The sequence below is a fragment of the Carcharhinus amblyrhynchos genome, chromosome 13 (assembly GCF_965287045.1).
Source record: "Carcharhinus amblyrhynchos chromosome 13, sCarAmb.v2.hapA, whole genome shotgun sequence".
NCBI classification, from domain to species: domain Eukaryota; kingdom Metazoa; phylum Chordata; class Chondrichthyes; order Carcharhiniformes; family Carcharhinidae; genus Carcharhinus; species Carcharhinus amblyrhynchos.
The window spans coordinates 62823714-62840316 of NC_137336.1; the positions used below are offsets into that span (position 1 = coordinate 62823714).

Here is a 16603-nt window from a genome sequence, read left to right on the forward strand (position 1 = left end):
GGATTATCCATATTCAAGCCTCTCTGTTACAGTTCAAAAAATGAGATACAAATTCTGCCTCTTCAAAACTACCTTTACTTCTTTGAATCAACTCCACATACAATTCTCCCTAAAAACCCAATGCCACCTGCAACCCCTTTATATAATCAGTGACTTCTATTGGATAATTGACATTAAGTTAGGACTTGATTGAAAGGTTTGTTAACCTATTGCTAACAATCCAGTCCCGCTGCAGTGAATGGAGATTTGGCTGAGCACCATATTTTCCATTCTCGTTGGCAATAGTGTTAGGGTATGAGAGACCAGAGAATTCCAGCCAACATGTTAAGACACGGACAGCATCCTTCTTCAAGAGTGGTGACCAGAACTGGATACAATCCTCTAGCTGGGGCTTAATCAGAGCTTTATAAAGGTTCAACATATCTCTCCTGCTTTTATGCTCAATGCCTTTGAGAAGGGGGTTTTAGTTATAAGATTAAGTTGGAGAAGCAGAGGGCTGTTCTCCTCAGAGCAAAGGAGATTGAGGGGAGATCTGATAGAGGTGGACAAGATCATGACAAGTTTAGATAAAGGCAATAATGAAAGATTGCTCCAATTAGCTGATGTTACAATGACTAGGAGACACAGATTTAGGGCTCTGGGAAAGAGAATGTGAGGAAGAACGTTTGATGCAACGAATGGTAATGACATGAAACAAGCATGTAGAAGAGGAGACATTGATTATCAAAGGAACTTTGATGGACACTCGAGATAAATAAATTTGCAGGGCGATGGGGCATAGAGCGTAGTAATGGAAGCTGAATTTTCAGCAGAAAGCCAGTATTGACTTGATGGGCTGAAAGGCCTCTTTTCAGAGTCATAATGATTTTTGACTCTTTAACTAATTCCAAAGAATGCAATAACCCATGAAGAATCCCTCCTTCTTTAATGTCAGTTTTAAAGTCATGAAATTTGTTGCTAAATACAATGTTAATTTCAATATTGAGACAAAAATAATGAGATCTTTTTATTCCTCCCCCAGTTATGGGTGATGTTTTGACTGGTTCAGCTCCCTCCCTCCACACTGAATATTACTACATTAATGGAGGGGCTTAAGAGAAGGGCCTGTTAACGTGTTCTTCATACTCCCAGTTGTATTGTCAGGAATTATCCTGAACACTTGATGGTGGTGTGTTCCCTCAGAGTGCATTTCTACAGGCATGTTTTAATGTGGACCTATGGAAGCAGGGGCTCCAATGCTCTCCCCATCACATGACTGACCAGGAATTATTATACAACCAAGAAGGCTGCAATCGTCTTGGCCACATTATGAGCTCGCCTTCTTTGGCCATCAGGTCCAGGGTGGGATTCAAACCCTGAAATTCTAGCTCGGAGGTAGAGATGTTACCCACTGCACAAAAAGACATCCATGAAGGGTTGAGGAGTGGGAGGGGAATTTTACCAGGCTTTTTGGGGTGGGGAAGTTAGTCAGATGAAGGTGGGGTTGGGAAAAATGAGACAACATTGAATATGGCCAATTTGTCAATGTATTTACTCCCTGGCTACTTTTTCCAATGTCAACAGGACTAATTGAGGTGGATAATTCATCATAGAATCCCTACAGTGCAGAAAGAGACCATTCAGCCCATTGAGCCTTCACCAATCACAATCCACCCAGGCCCTATCCCCATAACCCCACATATTTACCCTGCTAATGCCCCTGACATAAGGGCTCAATTTAGCATGGCCAATTAACCTAACCTGCACATCTTTGGAATGCGGGAGGAAACCAGAGCACCCAAAGGAAATCCACGCAGACACAGGAAGAATATGCGAACTCCGCACGAACAGTCATCCAAGGCTGGAATTAAACCCGGGTCTCTGGCGCTGTGAAGCAGCAGTGCTAACCACTGTGTCACTGTGCCACCCATTCATTATGAATGGATGAGAATCTAGACTTTGGCCAAGCAGTGCCAATTGCTATTTGTGCCCACGAGGAACAAGTACTTGAGCCATTCACTCAAGCCCTTATTTAGCAGTGAGGGGAACTTTACATCAGCAATCTGGACTTGAACTAACCACAATCGTGGGTGAAACGGCCTTTCATTTTCTTGAAATAGAAGATAAAAACATTATAGCAACAAATTACATTTATCCAATTCCCCTTAATCAAATCAAACATCAAAAGGCACTTCACAGGAGTATTTTAACACAAAATATGACACCGAGGCACATGAGGAAATATTAGGTCATATGGCTAGAAGCCTGGTCACTGTGATAGGCTTTGAGTGAGGGGAGGAAAAAATTATAGTGAGGCACACGAGGGGCAGTGGGAGGATGTTCCAGAGTTTAGGGTCTAGGCAGTTGAAGACACATCCACCAATGATGGAAATTTTAAAAATCAGGGTTGCCCAAGTGACCAGAATTAGATGAGTGATGAAATTTTGGATGGTTAATGGGACTGGAGGAGATGACAGAGGGAGTGAGATGTGAGGCCATGGAGGGATTTGAGTATTTTAAAATCAAGATGTTGCATGACCTGGAGCCAATGTCAATCAATTTGCAGACAGCTGCTAGGCAAGAGGAAGTGATGTCAGTTAGGACACAGGTGACAGAGGGTTTGGCTGAATTTTAAATATAATGTGGGAGAGCAGCCAGGAGTGTGGTGGAGTAGCACGAATGACAGTTTCCGTGACAGAACTGAGATGGGCGATAATACAAAGGTGATCTTATTGATGGCATGAAAGTGTGGTTGAAGGGATCAAACATGACACCGAGATTGCGCACTGTCTGATTCAGCCCCAGGTCATTGCCATGGACTGCAATGGAATCAGTCGCTCGAGAATGGAGTTTGGAGTGGGGACCGAAAACAATGGCTTTTGTCTTTCCAACGTTTATCTCAATGGAACCACTAATCTCATGTTTGGGACTACATAGTAACACAGGGGCGGCATGGTGGCACAGTGGTTAGCACTGCTGCTTCACAGTGCCGAGGACATGGGTTCAATTCCCTGCTTGGGTCACTGTGCGCGTGGAGTCTGCATGCTCTCCCTGTGTCTGCATGGGTTTCCTCCAGGTGGTTCGGTTTCCTCCTACACTCTGAAAGACATGCTGGTTAGGTGCATTGGCCATGCTAAAATTCTTCCTCAGTGTACCTGAACAGGCATTAGAATGAAGCGTTTAGGGGATTTTCACTGTAACTTCATTGCAGTGTTAATGTAAGCCTACTTGTGATACTAATAAATAAACTTTAACTGGAGAAAATTTACCTGATGCTAAGTGTCATACAAACAGGTCTGATAATTTAGCAACAGGATAAGGGGTGAGCGAGTGCTGATGAGGTTGAAGTGGGTTTTACCAGTGCACGCGGGAAATGTAAGGCCTTACCGTGTACAGCTGCTTCCAGATGTTGCCCCATTCCCTCAGTGTGGTGGTGACCTCCTGTACCAAAGGTATTTCACTGGAGAAAACATTCTCCTTGTTCCTGAAAGTGAGACACACCACTTGGTGAGTGTACAGAGACAGGTACTGTGCGGCCGCTCGCTACAGAGTTAACCATCTGCTATTGTCAATTCTCATTTCTCAAACCAATATGCAAAATTAGCCGAATTAATCAAGCTGCTTGAGCACAGAGGAATTTGTATCCACAGAGAATTTACACAGAGAATGTATGGAATTTATAACACAAAAATAGGGCCAACAGGTTTGTGTCTGATGATCCTCATCCCGCCCGCCTTCATCTAAGCCTATCATTAATATGTTTGCCCCCCCAGAAGGTGTACTGTTTTGTTTTCAGTGCCACAGTTTCAAAATTCTCTCTTCTATCTGGACTCATTTATCTCTCTTCTGCTGTCCATTCTACATTCCATTTCAAGGAGCATCCTGTCATGGAAAAAGCAAAGATTTCCAAGCAAAGGACATCGATCTTCAGAAAGCACAAAGTGTTTTTAACAACAGGTTGTGGAAGATATTGGGCAGGATTTACCCCCACTCCTTCACTCCCCTGTACCCCCACTATGTGATTTTCTGATAGCAGGGGCAATTCATCATTAGTCACCACTGGGATCTTCCAGGCCCACTGATGTTTTGCGTGACTCATCTGCCCTCCCAACGGGATTGGAAGATCCTACCAAAGGCGACCCCTCTCAGCAGATTTCCTGTGGAAGATCGGAAGATCCCAATGGAAAGAATGGCTGGAAAATCCCGCCCATTGGACTTGGAATGGTTGACGTAGAATCCATATAGTACAGAAGCGGATCATTCAGCCCATCGAGTCTGTACTGACCACATCCCACTCAGACCCTATTCCTGTAACCTCACACATTCACAGGAATGAAAAAAAAGTTCATTACTTAATTCTTAGGATCCAAATCAAGGCAGCAATAAGTTGAAATGCTGTAAATGCTAAATGTGGTCCAGATGGTCATGTGGACACTGGGATGATACAGCGACAAAGGGGATCATGCGTCTGTAGCACAGGAGTTCTCCCAAGTGCGGGCAGACACAGCATGTAAGAGCTGCTCAGTATTAATAAATCTTTATTATTCTCAGTCTCTGGTCACCAGTTATTGTAACCCAGTACGTTCTACACTGGTAATTCAAAACAAACAGTTCGGACTGAGAGTCTGTCCACCTCGCCCCTTTTTTGCACAAATGTTGCCTGTTCTACCCAGCATTTCCAGAATATTCTGTTTTGCTTTCAGCAATAAATCATCTTGTTAGTGTTGATTGAGACCCATAACCATTGACGAATAATGGTTATTTTCCTGGAAATGTAGCAAATAGCGAAAGGTATGTGAATTCTCAGCATCTTATCATAGTTTCCAATTGCCAACAGTACATTTTGAGACTGGATGCTGTCTTGAGAGTGATCAGCAGGAGGGAGATTTAGCACCCAATGCTCAAAATCCTCCGGGAACTGCTGAAGGTTCTCAAATCAGTTCAGTGATTCTTCTTATTTGTTTTCCCCTCAACATCTACAAAAGCCTTTGGCAGGCCTTGTCCTGGCACACTTCTGTACAAGTTACCGTCATGTAGTCCCCTGCTAAACCTGTTTTCAGCACCATTCACATTCAACTCAAATCAGTCTCGGTGCTGCAGTCAGTGATTTTTCCGTTAATTCTTTTATCAGTGTTTTTCAGGCTGCTCTTTCTATATATCAGTGACTTTCCCCACACATTACCCAATGCAGCCTAGACTTGACTTGTTCACCATGCCAATGACCTGCAGGATGACCTTGATGTCCTATTCTGGCAACATCCAGCAGCGTGGCTTGGTCTTTCATCCAGATGATGATCTTGTCCTTTTTAGTGAATCTTGGCTGAGTTACAAGAGCACCGAGGGTGGGTGTGTCCCAACAAGCTGGCACATTAAAGGTTTGGACTCATAACTTTCTCATTAATTAATGAGAAACTAATGAGAAACAGTGAGAATGCTGCCACTGAGCCAAGTCTGAAAAGGTCAAAGTTAACATCTCAGTTGGCATGTCACCAAAGGAAAGCGCTAGACTAAGTACAAGTTTGTTGCTACCAGCAGCATTTTTGTCATCCGGAGTTGAATAATTGGCTTCTGCGATTTCGCATGTATTATGAATTGGACGGAGACTGCGAAACACTCATTTTAAATTGGAGCTCTTAGAGGCAATGAGGATTTTCAGCCCTTCAGTCTCGGCTACATTCATCCCCTGGATCCCAGAGCGAGATTACCCATCGGACTTCCCAGAAATGGCCTGACGCTTTTGAATCATTGTATTGACGTGTAAATGATGCCTCAGTATGTAGGCAGCATTCCAAACATATGCAAATCCAACCTATATGCAAAATAACAGGATATACTGTTATGTAAGCACTATGCAACCGCAGCACCATTTACAGTGTGTTGTTTTGACACACAACTAGAAGTGACAGTTTAAAAAAAGCTTTGCTAAACAGTGACATTAATCGGCTTCATTTTTTATTCATACCCTCTTTTCTCAATGACAGCTTCTTTTACATGAACGAATGATGCTGGAAACACACCCTACAAAGTAAAGAGAATCTTAATTAGCAACTGTCACCATTGATTTCAACACAGCCTTCATGGTTTTCTTTTTGATATTCACCTCACTATGAGCACAATCATCCGAACCCTTAGCAACGTTTGAATTATGGAATAAAAGCAGCATAAACTGAGTAGATCTGACTGACTAGAAGTAAATTTAGAGAAGTAACGAGAGTTCAAAGAGTTAGATCCCTCTTGTTACCAATTACTACTGACATCCGAAGCACAGCAAGAAGACTGCCTGATTCACGAGTTTAGCAAATTCTGTGTGTTGTTTTTCCAACAGTATTATATTTTGTGCAATGTGGAATCATACAGCGTGGCAGGGCGATTATAAGATGTTAGCCGGTAACAAAAGCATATGGCTTTGAATGTGGCACAAATGATGGGTCAGTATAAATGAAGTGAAGGAGATAGCATTGTGTTTAACCCAGTGCATCAGATTCTCCATTCTAGGTGTCTGACACTATTATGACTATTAATTATCAATACTGCAGTGTTCACAGAAGTTGCCAGGATCAGAGAGTCCCTACAGTGGAGAAGGAGAACCATTCAGCCCATCAAGTCTGCACCAACAACAATCCCACCCAGGCCCTATCCCCGCATATTTACCCTGCTAATCCCACTGACACTAAGGGTCAATTCAGTGTGGCCAATCAACCTAACCCGTCATCTTTGGAGGGTAAAACAGTTGATTTTCTCAGTATCTCCCACCCAGTTTAAGCATTACAGGGCTAGGCTGCTGCTGCACATTTAAAGGTGTGTTACTAAAAAAGTGCCGGAAATCTCCATCCACGTTCACAGCTGTGATTCTCTGGTGCCAGCGAAAGTGAATGGAGTTTTGGCTGGAACACCATATCTTCCGTTCTCACTTGCAGCACAGCAGTCACAGTCAAGATCGGAGAATCCCGTCCTAGATGTTGTACTGAAGTTAACAGGAGGCTGTATCTGTAGCCTTCCAATAACATCAGCCATAATGGAGCTAGAACTTTCTGAAACTAATTTTACCCAAAGCTGAAAGGTGAGTGTGTCATACATGATGCAGTTCACAATTGTACTGGGTGAATGAAGAGGGAATGGTTAATATTTCCCGCAGAAAAGCAAAATACTGTGCATGTTGGAAATCTGAAATAAAAACAGAAAATCCTGGAAAAAAGTCCTGGAATCATCTATGGAGAGAGAAACCGAGTTATGTTTTCAAGGTTGTATGACTTCTTCAGAATTAAAAAGGAAGAGTGATGGATTTTATAGTGATGATGAGGGGATGGTGCTGATGGAGCAAAATAGAAGGTCAGGAATAGAAGGGAGCTCAAGAGAGATTTGACAAAAATGTTTGCTTTATTGAAGACTCAGCGTCCTTAATCATTTCCATTTGTCTTATGATCTCTACCAGCCTCTCTTCACCTGGGGAAATCACAATCTGTTATTCTAACCTGCCCTTATCTTATGTCTCATTTGGCAACTAATGAAGCATTGCCCAACTACAGGACAAAGAGGGAAAAGTGCAGCCGGAACTGATGTTGAACTTGGGTTCTGGAATACCTTTCCCTAATTTTGATTGAACATTGTAGTGTAAGAGGAAAGAACAATGCTGGACTACCATTAGAGACTCTAGAGAACGTATTAAAAAGTTTCTCACTGAAGCGCAACAAATTCATGAATTGGAAAAAAAGTAGAGGTTGATAGATTAAGTTCCTGAGCAGAGAGATGGGTGAGTTGGCAGATGGGGTGGTGGTGTCAGCAGTAGCAGAGCTTGATCTAATTTTATTCACCATAATGGGATGTCGGCAAACTTAATCATCGAATAGTAAAGTTAGCAGTATGTATTCAGTTAAAATACTGGAAGTTTAATTCTCTCTGTGCCCTATTTTTGGCACACTGGTTAATACACTTACATAAAGATTCTCTCTCTGGCTTACTGTCATGTAATCATTGAGCCAGTCATTTTATACACAGCCAAGTTAAAGTAAAAGAGACACTAAATTAAGATGAACGTGTTAACCACAGCATTAAATAGGAGGAAAACACCATTAATTTTTAAATTAAGCAACATATAAAGCCATGCATCCATGTGTAAAATCTAGCTCCTAACATTGACTTACCCGTTGTGACTTGTTTTTCATCAAACACCCTCTGTACCAACCTGGGAAGAAGAACAAAAAATATGAATAAAACTGAGGGCAGGATTCAGCTCAGACTCCTCTTTACACAGAATTATTGAGTACTCTCCGCAACAGGATGAGACCACTCAGCCTTAAAGGATGATGCCCATGTTTATGCTTCACTCTAGCCTCCTCCAATCCCATCGTCCATCCCCACCAGAGTGCTTGTCTATTCTTTTCTACAGCATATATCTCCTCAAAGTGTATCTCCATTAATTAGTTCGTTATTTTCCAATGCAAAACACGTTGGGCAGCACAGTGGGAAAGTGGTTAGCACTGCTGCCTCACACTTCCAGGGACCCGAGTTCAATTCCAGCCTCGGGTGACTGCGTGGAGTTTGCACTCTTTCTCCCCATCTCAGTGTGGGTTTCCTTCCACAGCCAAAGGTGTACAGGTTGGGTTAATTGGCCATGCTAAATTGCCTCTTAGTGTCAGGGGGATTAGTAGGATAAATACATAGGGCTATGACAATAGCGCCTGGGTGGGATTGTTGTTGGTGCAGGCTTAATGGGCTGAATGGCCTCCTTGTGCACTGTAAAATTTCTGTAATTTCTATCTCATGCTAAGTTAACAGCTTCAGTGGCGTTTGAGAGTAGGGGCATATTGCGAGGAGCTCTGGCAATGTGGCATGCATAAAACTGAATTCTGAGGGAAATGTTACTCAAAATCATGACTCCAATCACAGCATTTGTGTGTAACCTGTACAAACTCATCCCCAATCTAAATCCATGTTTCCTTGCAGAAATAGGCCAAGAGGCAAGGTTTCGATTAGTTCGATTAGATCAATCACAACAGGATACGGGTGCAGTCAAATGCAAGATTATCAGACTGCTGTTGTATTCAGATGCAATGAGTGGCATGTGGTTTCACAGCTGAGGCTTTCAAACTAGGGTTGTTGGCATTTGTAAAGTCATCAGACTTCTGCCTGTCATAGGATCAATATGAAAAAAACCAAGACGCATTGAAATATCCTGCTACCAAGCTAATTGTAATTGATGTTGGAGTTTGATTACTTTATTTTTTTCACTGTTTTTGAGCCACGAGTTTGCCATTGCCCATGTGAATGATTAAAAAGTAAGCCTTATTTGGAATGAAGTGCCATCTAGTGCTATGAATGGGAAACCCATGTCCTTGTTCACAATAATTTGGAGATGCCGGTGTTGGACTGGGGTAAACACAGTGAGAAGCCTCACAACACCATGTTAGCAAAAGCCACTAGCTTTCAGTGCACTTGCTGCTCCTTCATCAGATAAGTAGGAGTTCTATTCACAAACAGGGCGTATAAAGACACAAACTCAATTTACAAAATAATGGTTGGAATGCGAGTCTTTACAGATAATCAAGGCTTAAAGGTACAGATAAATTGAATGGAGAAAGGGTCATGCACAGGTTAAAGAGATGGGTATTGTCTCCAGCCAGGACAGTTAGTGAGATTTTGGGAGCCCAGGCAAGTTGTGGGGGTTACAGATAGTGTAACATAAACCCAAAATCCCGGTTGAGGCCATCCTCATGTGTCCGGAACTTGGCCATGAGTCTCTGCTCAGCGACTCTGCATTGTTGTGTGTCGTGAAGGCCACCTTGGAGAACGCTTACCCGAAGATCAGAGGCCGAATGCCCATGACCACTGAAGTGCTCCCCAACAGGAAGAGAACACTCTTATTGACAATCTGGTGATTGTTGAGTGGTGTTCATTCATCCGTTGTAAGACCATGAAGATGCTACGATAACAGATGAACAAACACCGCTTGGCAATCACCAGGCAAAAATGTTCTCTTCCTGTTGGGGAACACTTCAGTGGTCACGGGCATTCGGCCTCTGATCTTCAGGTAAGTGTTCTCCAAGGTGGCCTTCATGACACACGACAATGCAAGGTCGCTGAGCAGAGACTGATAGCCAAGTTCCGCATACATGAAGACGGCCTCAACCGGGATCTTGGGCTCGTGTCACATTATCTGTAACCCCACGACTTGCCTGGGTTTGCAAAATCTCACTACCTGTCCTGGCTGGAGACAATACGCATCTCTTTAACCTGTGCTTAACATGATCTTCATGCACATTGTCTGTACCTTTAAAACTTGATTATCTGTAAAGACTCGCATTCCAACCATTATTTTGTAAATTGAGTTTGTGTCTTTATATGCCCTGTTTGTGAACAGAACTCCCACTTAGCTGACGAAGGAGCAGCGCTCCGATAGCTCGTGGTTTTTGCTACCAAATAAACCTGTTGGATTTTAACTTGGTCTTGTACACAATAGACAGGCCATTTTGAAAGCAGAATACCACAAACTATTTGGCAAGGTCACATCTAATCAAAGGTATCCTCAAGGTGGCACTCTCACACACCTTCCATAAAGCAATCAATATGCTTATCCTAAATTTGGGGCAGAAAACGCTGAACTAATTTATTAATCAGCAAATTCAAACTTTTCCAGATTCATTTTAAAACGTTGAATTGTAGGAAGACATTGCTGGAATGCTATCGGAGAAAATAAACCTCTCGGATAATATGAGAGAGTAACACTGTGAATCTGTGTTCTGGGAACATGAATTCATCATAGTTTGGTTCGCTCAGTTGGCTGGATGGCTGGTTTGTGATGCAGAGCAACGCCTACAGTGCGGGGTCAATTCCTGTACTGGCTCAGGTTATTCATGAAGGCCCTGCCTTCTCAACTTTGCTCTTTGCCAGAGGTGTGGCGATACCCAGCTTAGATCAACACCAGTCAACTCTCCCCCTCAAAGCAGAAAGAAGCCTATGATCATCTGGAACTTTGGCAATTTTCAAATTGGCTGCTGCCTTACTTCCTCTCTACAAACATTTTTATTTCTCATATAATTAATGCAAGGCTAATGATGCTCTCTCCCTGCCAAATACCATTGTCAATTTAGATACATTCCTTGTGCTGTGTTGATGACTAGACGCAGCGTACCTTCACATTTCTCCAGGATTTGCACCGTGTCTCCGACGGATAGGGAGATCTGACGATCCTTCTGTGCCTCAAAATTGAAGATAGCTGGAAAGAAAACAATATTTAAACAAGATTAGCCAACCTCACAGTAAGCAAAATCGACCATTTCCTATTTAGCACAAGTACTGTAGCATCACTATTCAACGAATTTTTGAACAGAGTTTTATAGCATCATTAAAATCGCAATAAACTCCAAAAGACTGTCACATGGCATTGCTCACAGTCAGTTACATGATTCATTCATTTACAAGGTCAAGACTGTTATATTATGTCCTGGCTGAGCAGTATCGCATTAACATCAGGCGCTTTCCTTTATATTGCATGATCTATACAATCTTATTCATTTGTCTATTCAGGAAATTTTGCAGATTGGAGCACATCAGATCATTCCAGATGAGCAGTGCGGATTAAACATAGCAAAATTATGTCACCAGACCTGAAATCTGGAATGTGTAGAAGGCACTGTTTGTGGCTTTAGCCTGTATTCTACATTGATCTTCAGTCTGCATTGTATTCGATCTAGTCTATGTTGGTACTCTACACAGACCTAGACCCATAGAACTATACAATCCCTACAGTGCAGAGGAAGGCCAATTGGCCCATTCAGTCTGGACCGACTGAAAGAACGTCCTACCCAGGCCCTCCCCTCCTCCCTATCCCAGTAACCCTGCATATTTACCATGGCTAATCCACCAAACCTGCGCACCTTTGAACTGGGAGGAAACCGGAGCATCCAGGGGAAACCCACACGGTCACGGGGGAATGTGCCAACTCCACAGTCACCCAAGGCCGGAATCAAACCCAGGTCACTGGCACTGTGAGGCAGCAGTGCTAACCATGGTGTCACCGTGCCGCCTCTGGTCTATATTCTATGCTGACCTCCGGTCTGTATTCTACTTTTACCCCTGGTTTGTTAATCTACTCTGCTAGACTGTATTCTATTCTATAATCTTATCTGGTCTTTACACTGTGCTTTGCTCTCTCTTCTGTGTGATCGCACAGTGATTGGTTTCTGGAACAAATTTTACAATTCTGACATGAAGGAAAAAAAAGCGAAGGTGATATTTTAACTGCTAATTTAAAAGCAGGTGAAAACTGCACAACAATATTTTTATTGAAAGTACAAATGAAAATAGATTTCCTAAATTGTCTTGTAATGGCTGCTGACTGGTGCCTTAGAGGACATGTATTGCTGTGATGGATGGGGCATTGCTTTCGAAATTCTATTACCTGTTCTCTCGCTAAATAAATGTATGGGCAATAAAATGAAATGTATTACTGTGGAGCAGAATGGCAAAGCGTCAAGGTTGCCATGTTATTTGCAAGTGGCCAAAATGAGCAGATGGCAGCTCCTGCCTCCTGCCATCCTATCTCATTTCCCAGACACTGTGGAGTGCAACAACTCACACAGGGCATTCAGCGCCATGCCTGCCAGTGCAGCTAAAGGCTCCCAGCTCTCAGAACGGCTTCTCCAAGTGCCCTTGATGCTAAATACAATACTTTTGGAAAGTAAAACTGGTATAAACAACGGGAGCCTCCAAAATGTAAATTCATCAAAAGGCGAGTAATTAAATCACGTTGTCAATGGTGTTAATTAGCTTTCCTGCCCCTATTAGAAAAGGAGACCTGCTGGATCATTGACTACATGGAGCTGGCCATATATTTCCAGAGGAGATTAGTCATTAAAAATACCAAAATATGCAACTAGAAAAGGTCACTTGATCTATTCATCTATCATTTCATAGAATCTTTACAGTGCAGAAGATGACCATTTGGCACATTGAGCCTGTACCAACAACAATCCCGCCCAGGCCCAAAACTCTTAACTCCATGTTTTTACCCTAGGTTTTTTGTGCATAAATTAGGAGCAAGAGAGTAGCCAGAGAAAGAGTAGGCCCACTCAAAGGCAATGGAGGGAAGTTATGTGTGGAGCCACAGGAAGTGGGTGACATCCTTACTGAGTACTTTGCATCGGCATTCACCAGGGAAAAGGGCATGATAGATGTTGAGATCAGGGAGCAAATGTTCTAAAGAATGTCAATATATAGAAGGAGGAAGTATCGAAGGAGGAAGGAGGGCGGCACAGTAGCACAGTGGTTAGCACTGCTGCTTCACAGCTCCAGGGTCCTGGGTTCAGTTCTCGGCTCGGGTCACTGTCTGTGTGGAGTTTGCACATTCTCCTTGTGTCAGCGTGGGTTTCCTCCAGGTACTCCGGTTTCCTCCCACAGTCCAAAGATGTGCGGGTTAGGTTGATTGGCCATGCTAAGAAAATTGCCCCTTAGTGTCCCGGGTAGCGGAGGTTAGAGGGATTAGTGGGTATAATATGTAGGGATATGGGGGTAGGGCCTGGGTGGGATTGTGTTCGGTGCAGATTTGATGGGCTGAAGGGACTCTTTCTACACTGTAGAGTTCTGTGTTCTATGTTCTATTGAGTATCCTTAACTGCATTAAGGTAGACAAGTCCCCAGGGTCAAATGGGATCTATCCCAGGTAACTGTGGGGTCAAGGAATGAAATAGCTGGGGCCTTAACAGATATGTTCACCCCCTCTTTGACTACAGGCTAGGTTCCAGAGGACTGGAGAATAGCCAATGTTGTTCTGTTGTTGAGAAAGAAAGTATGGATAATGCTGGGAATTATAGACTGATGAGCCTGATGTCAGTGGTGGGGAAATGTTTAGAGAAGATACTGAGGGACAGGAGAAATGCACATTTAGAAGAAAATAGACTAATAGTGACAGGCAGCATGGTTTTGTACGGGGAAAATCATGTCTCAACAACTTGTTTGAGGTTTTTGAAGAAGTGACAAAGATAATTGTTGAGGGAAGGGCTGCTGATGTAGTTTATACAGACTTTAGTAAGGTACTTGACAAGGTCCTATCTGGCAGATTGGTGCAAAAACTAAAATCACATGGGATTCGGCGGGGGGATGGCTAGATGGGTACAGAACTGGCTTGGTTGTGGAAAACAAAGAATGGAAGAATATTTTTCAGAATAGAAATCTGTAGCTCATGCAAGAATCAGTGCGGGGACCTCTGTTGTTTGCAATGTATAAAAATGGTCTGGAGGAAAATGTGGGTGGTCCAATTAGTAAGTTTGTGGATGACACAAAGATTGGGGGAGTTGTTAATGTAGCTGGGAATTGTCAGAGGATACAACATGTTATAGGTAGATTGGCGACTTGGGCAAGAAATGGCAGATGGAGTTTAATCTGGACAATTGTGAGGTAATATATTTTGGAAGACCAAATTTAAGTGTGAATTATAGTGTAAAGGGCAGAACCCTTGGGAACATTAACATATAGAGGGATCTGGGCTTGCCGATCCACAGTTCCCTAAAAGTGGCAACACAGGTGGTCAAGGTGATTAAGAAGGCATATAGCTTGCTTGTCTTCATCAGCGAGGGCATTAAGTACAAGAGTTGGGAAATCATGTTGCAGCTATATAAAACTTTGGTTAGGCTGCATTTGGAATATTGTTCTTTGTTGGCACTAAAGGGCAATTTAGCATGGACAATCCACCTAAACCGCACATCTTTGGACTGTGGGAGGAAACTGAAGCACATGGAGAAAATCCACGCAGACACAGGGAGAATGTACAAACTCCACACAGACAGTGGCCCAAGACCAGAATTCAACCCTGGTCCCTGGCGCTGTAAGATGATGTGGAGATGACAGTGCTGGACAGTGGTAAGCACAGTAAGAAGTCTTACAACATCAGGTTAAAGTCCAACAGGTTTATTTGGTAACATGAGCCACAAGCTTCAAGCCACAAATGGATGCTTGTGGCTTGTGCTACCAAATAAACTTGTTGGACTTTAACCTGGCGTCGTGGAACTTCTTACTGTGGGATAGCAGTGCTAACCACTGTGCCAACCTACGATTTCCAACAGAGAGCATTCTATTTTCACTATCCACAGGACCACAGCCAAATGCTTTCAGCTTCTTGTGAGGAGATATTAACCATAAGTCTGGAAAAAAGATTTTTTTTGCGGGTCAGTCACCCAATGAGGCGTGACAGGGAATTTGTTACATGAATTTTGGTGATATGATTGGGAGGGAAAGGGAGAGAGGGAGGAGAAAATGAAAATTCATTTCCATAGCACCTCTCACACCCTCAGGAGATCCCAATGTGTATTGCAGCTAATATATTCTTTGAGCAAAGCCACTGTTATGAAACAAGAAATGCAATTTGAGCACAGAAAGCCCCCTAAACAGCAATATGATATTAACATACAATCTATTTTTATGTGTTGTCTGAGAGATTAATTACTGACCACAACAATGAAAGACCTCCAGCGCCTGAATAATTCAGCTTTAAGCCAGGAAATTTGAGGAAAAAAAGCATTAAGACAGTATTAATAATAATTCATTTCCACAATACTGTGTGGTTTTTGCCAAATGTTGAAAAACACTTTTTCCGCACTGTAAGCCCTTTTCTCTGAACTTCCCTCCCATAATCTCTGTTTCTCTACTCTGCTCCTCCTTTAAAACATTCCTTAAAACCTACAATTTTGACTCATCATTTGATCATATGAGTCATTATGGTGTCGACGGAGGCCATTCAGCCTACTGAGTATATCCTGGCTCCCTGTCGGACTTCAATCAGTCCCGCCCAGGGTCAACAAACCTTTCTATGGTCCACCCCTCGCTAACTACAATTCCCACGGCAAGCGGAATGGGAAAATTCACCCCGTAGTCCTCAGATAGTAAAATAGTGCTTATAATATTAGATGGATTGGTTCATGAAGATGAATTATAGTCTGTGGGAGGAATGAGACCAGTACAGTTTATTTGATGCTTTCTCATTCATTTGTTTCCCTTAGACGTGAATGTAAAATAGCATATGTGTTTTAGAATTGGGTGTTTGCAAGTAGCTGAAGAAGTTTAAGACCTCCCTGAGCACAGGACTAGAAAACATGAGATTCAACGTCCAAGGTCCAACTAGATTTCCTCACCATGTAGCCGCATATCCAGGCTATACCAATTCAAACTGGAACAAGGGCACCTGGCACAGTCAAACAGATGATCAGCAAGGGATTTCTCCTTTTAATGAGCAGTTTTGTCTTGGACTGATGATTTATAACCATAGCTAGGGTAGGTGAGACCAGCATTTCACTGATTCATGAAGAACCATAATATCTGAGCGCCTATTTTTCCCCTGCCACGGTCCTCAAGTGGGAATTACAAATGGGTGCTAAGGGGAAGATAAACAAGAGTTACCCTTTGCTCCCATTGTGCTCCTCAAACTCAACCTTCCTCTTTGGTTTTGTGGCTGTGTCTGAAGAGGGCAGTGCAAGTTAACTAAATCTGTGTCAAAGGTTAAACATTCCCATCAAGCACGTGGTGCAGTTAAGGGGTAATCACCTCCCTGCCTATGCAAATGTTAATGATTCTGGAAGTGCTGCTCTGGTATTTTTGTTGAGAAAGGACAGACCGGTATTGTTGAGAAAAATCTTTT

General features: G+C 42.8%; 1 protein-coding gene across 1 annotated transcript in view; it reads right to left on the reverse strand.

The window, feature by feature from the left end:
• The window catches only part of LOC145351949 (dedicator of cytokinesis protein 2-like), a 595946-nt gene that overhangs the window by 516143 nt on the left and 63200 nt on the right, over positions 1 to 16603 (reverse strand). Inside the window, exons 2-5 of the mRNA XM_080201765.1 lie at positions 11108 to 11191; positions 8121 to 8161; positions 5942 to 5997; positions 3367 to 3463 (exon numbers count right to left, since the gene is read on the reverse strand). Of these exons, the coding sequence (XP_080057891.1) occupies positions 3367 to 3463; positions 5942 to 5997; positions 8121 to 8161; positions 11108 to 11191 (278 nt within the window). The remainder of the gene's footprint in view (positions 1 to 3366; positions 3464 to 5941; positions 5998 to 8120; positions 8162 to 11107; positions 11192 to 16603) is intronic.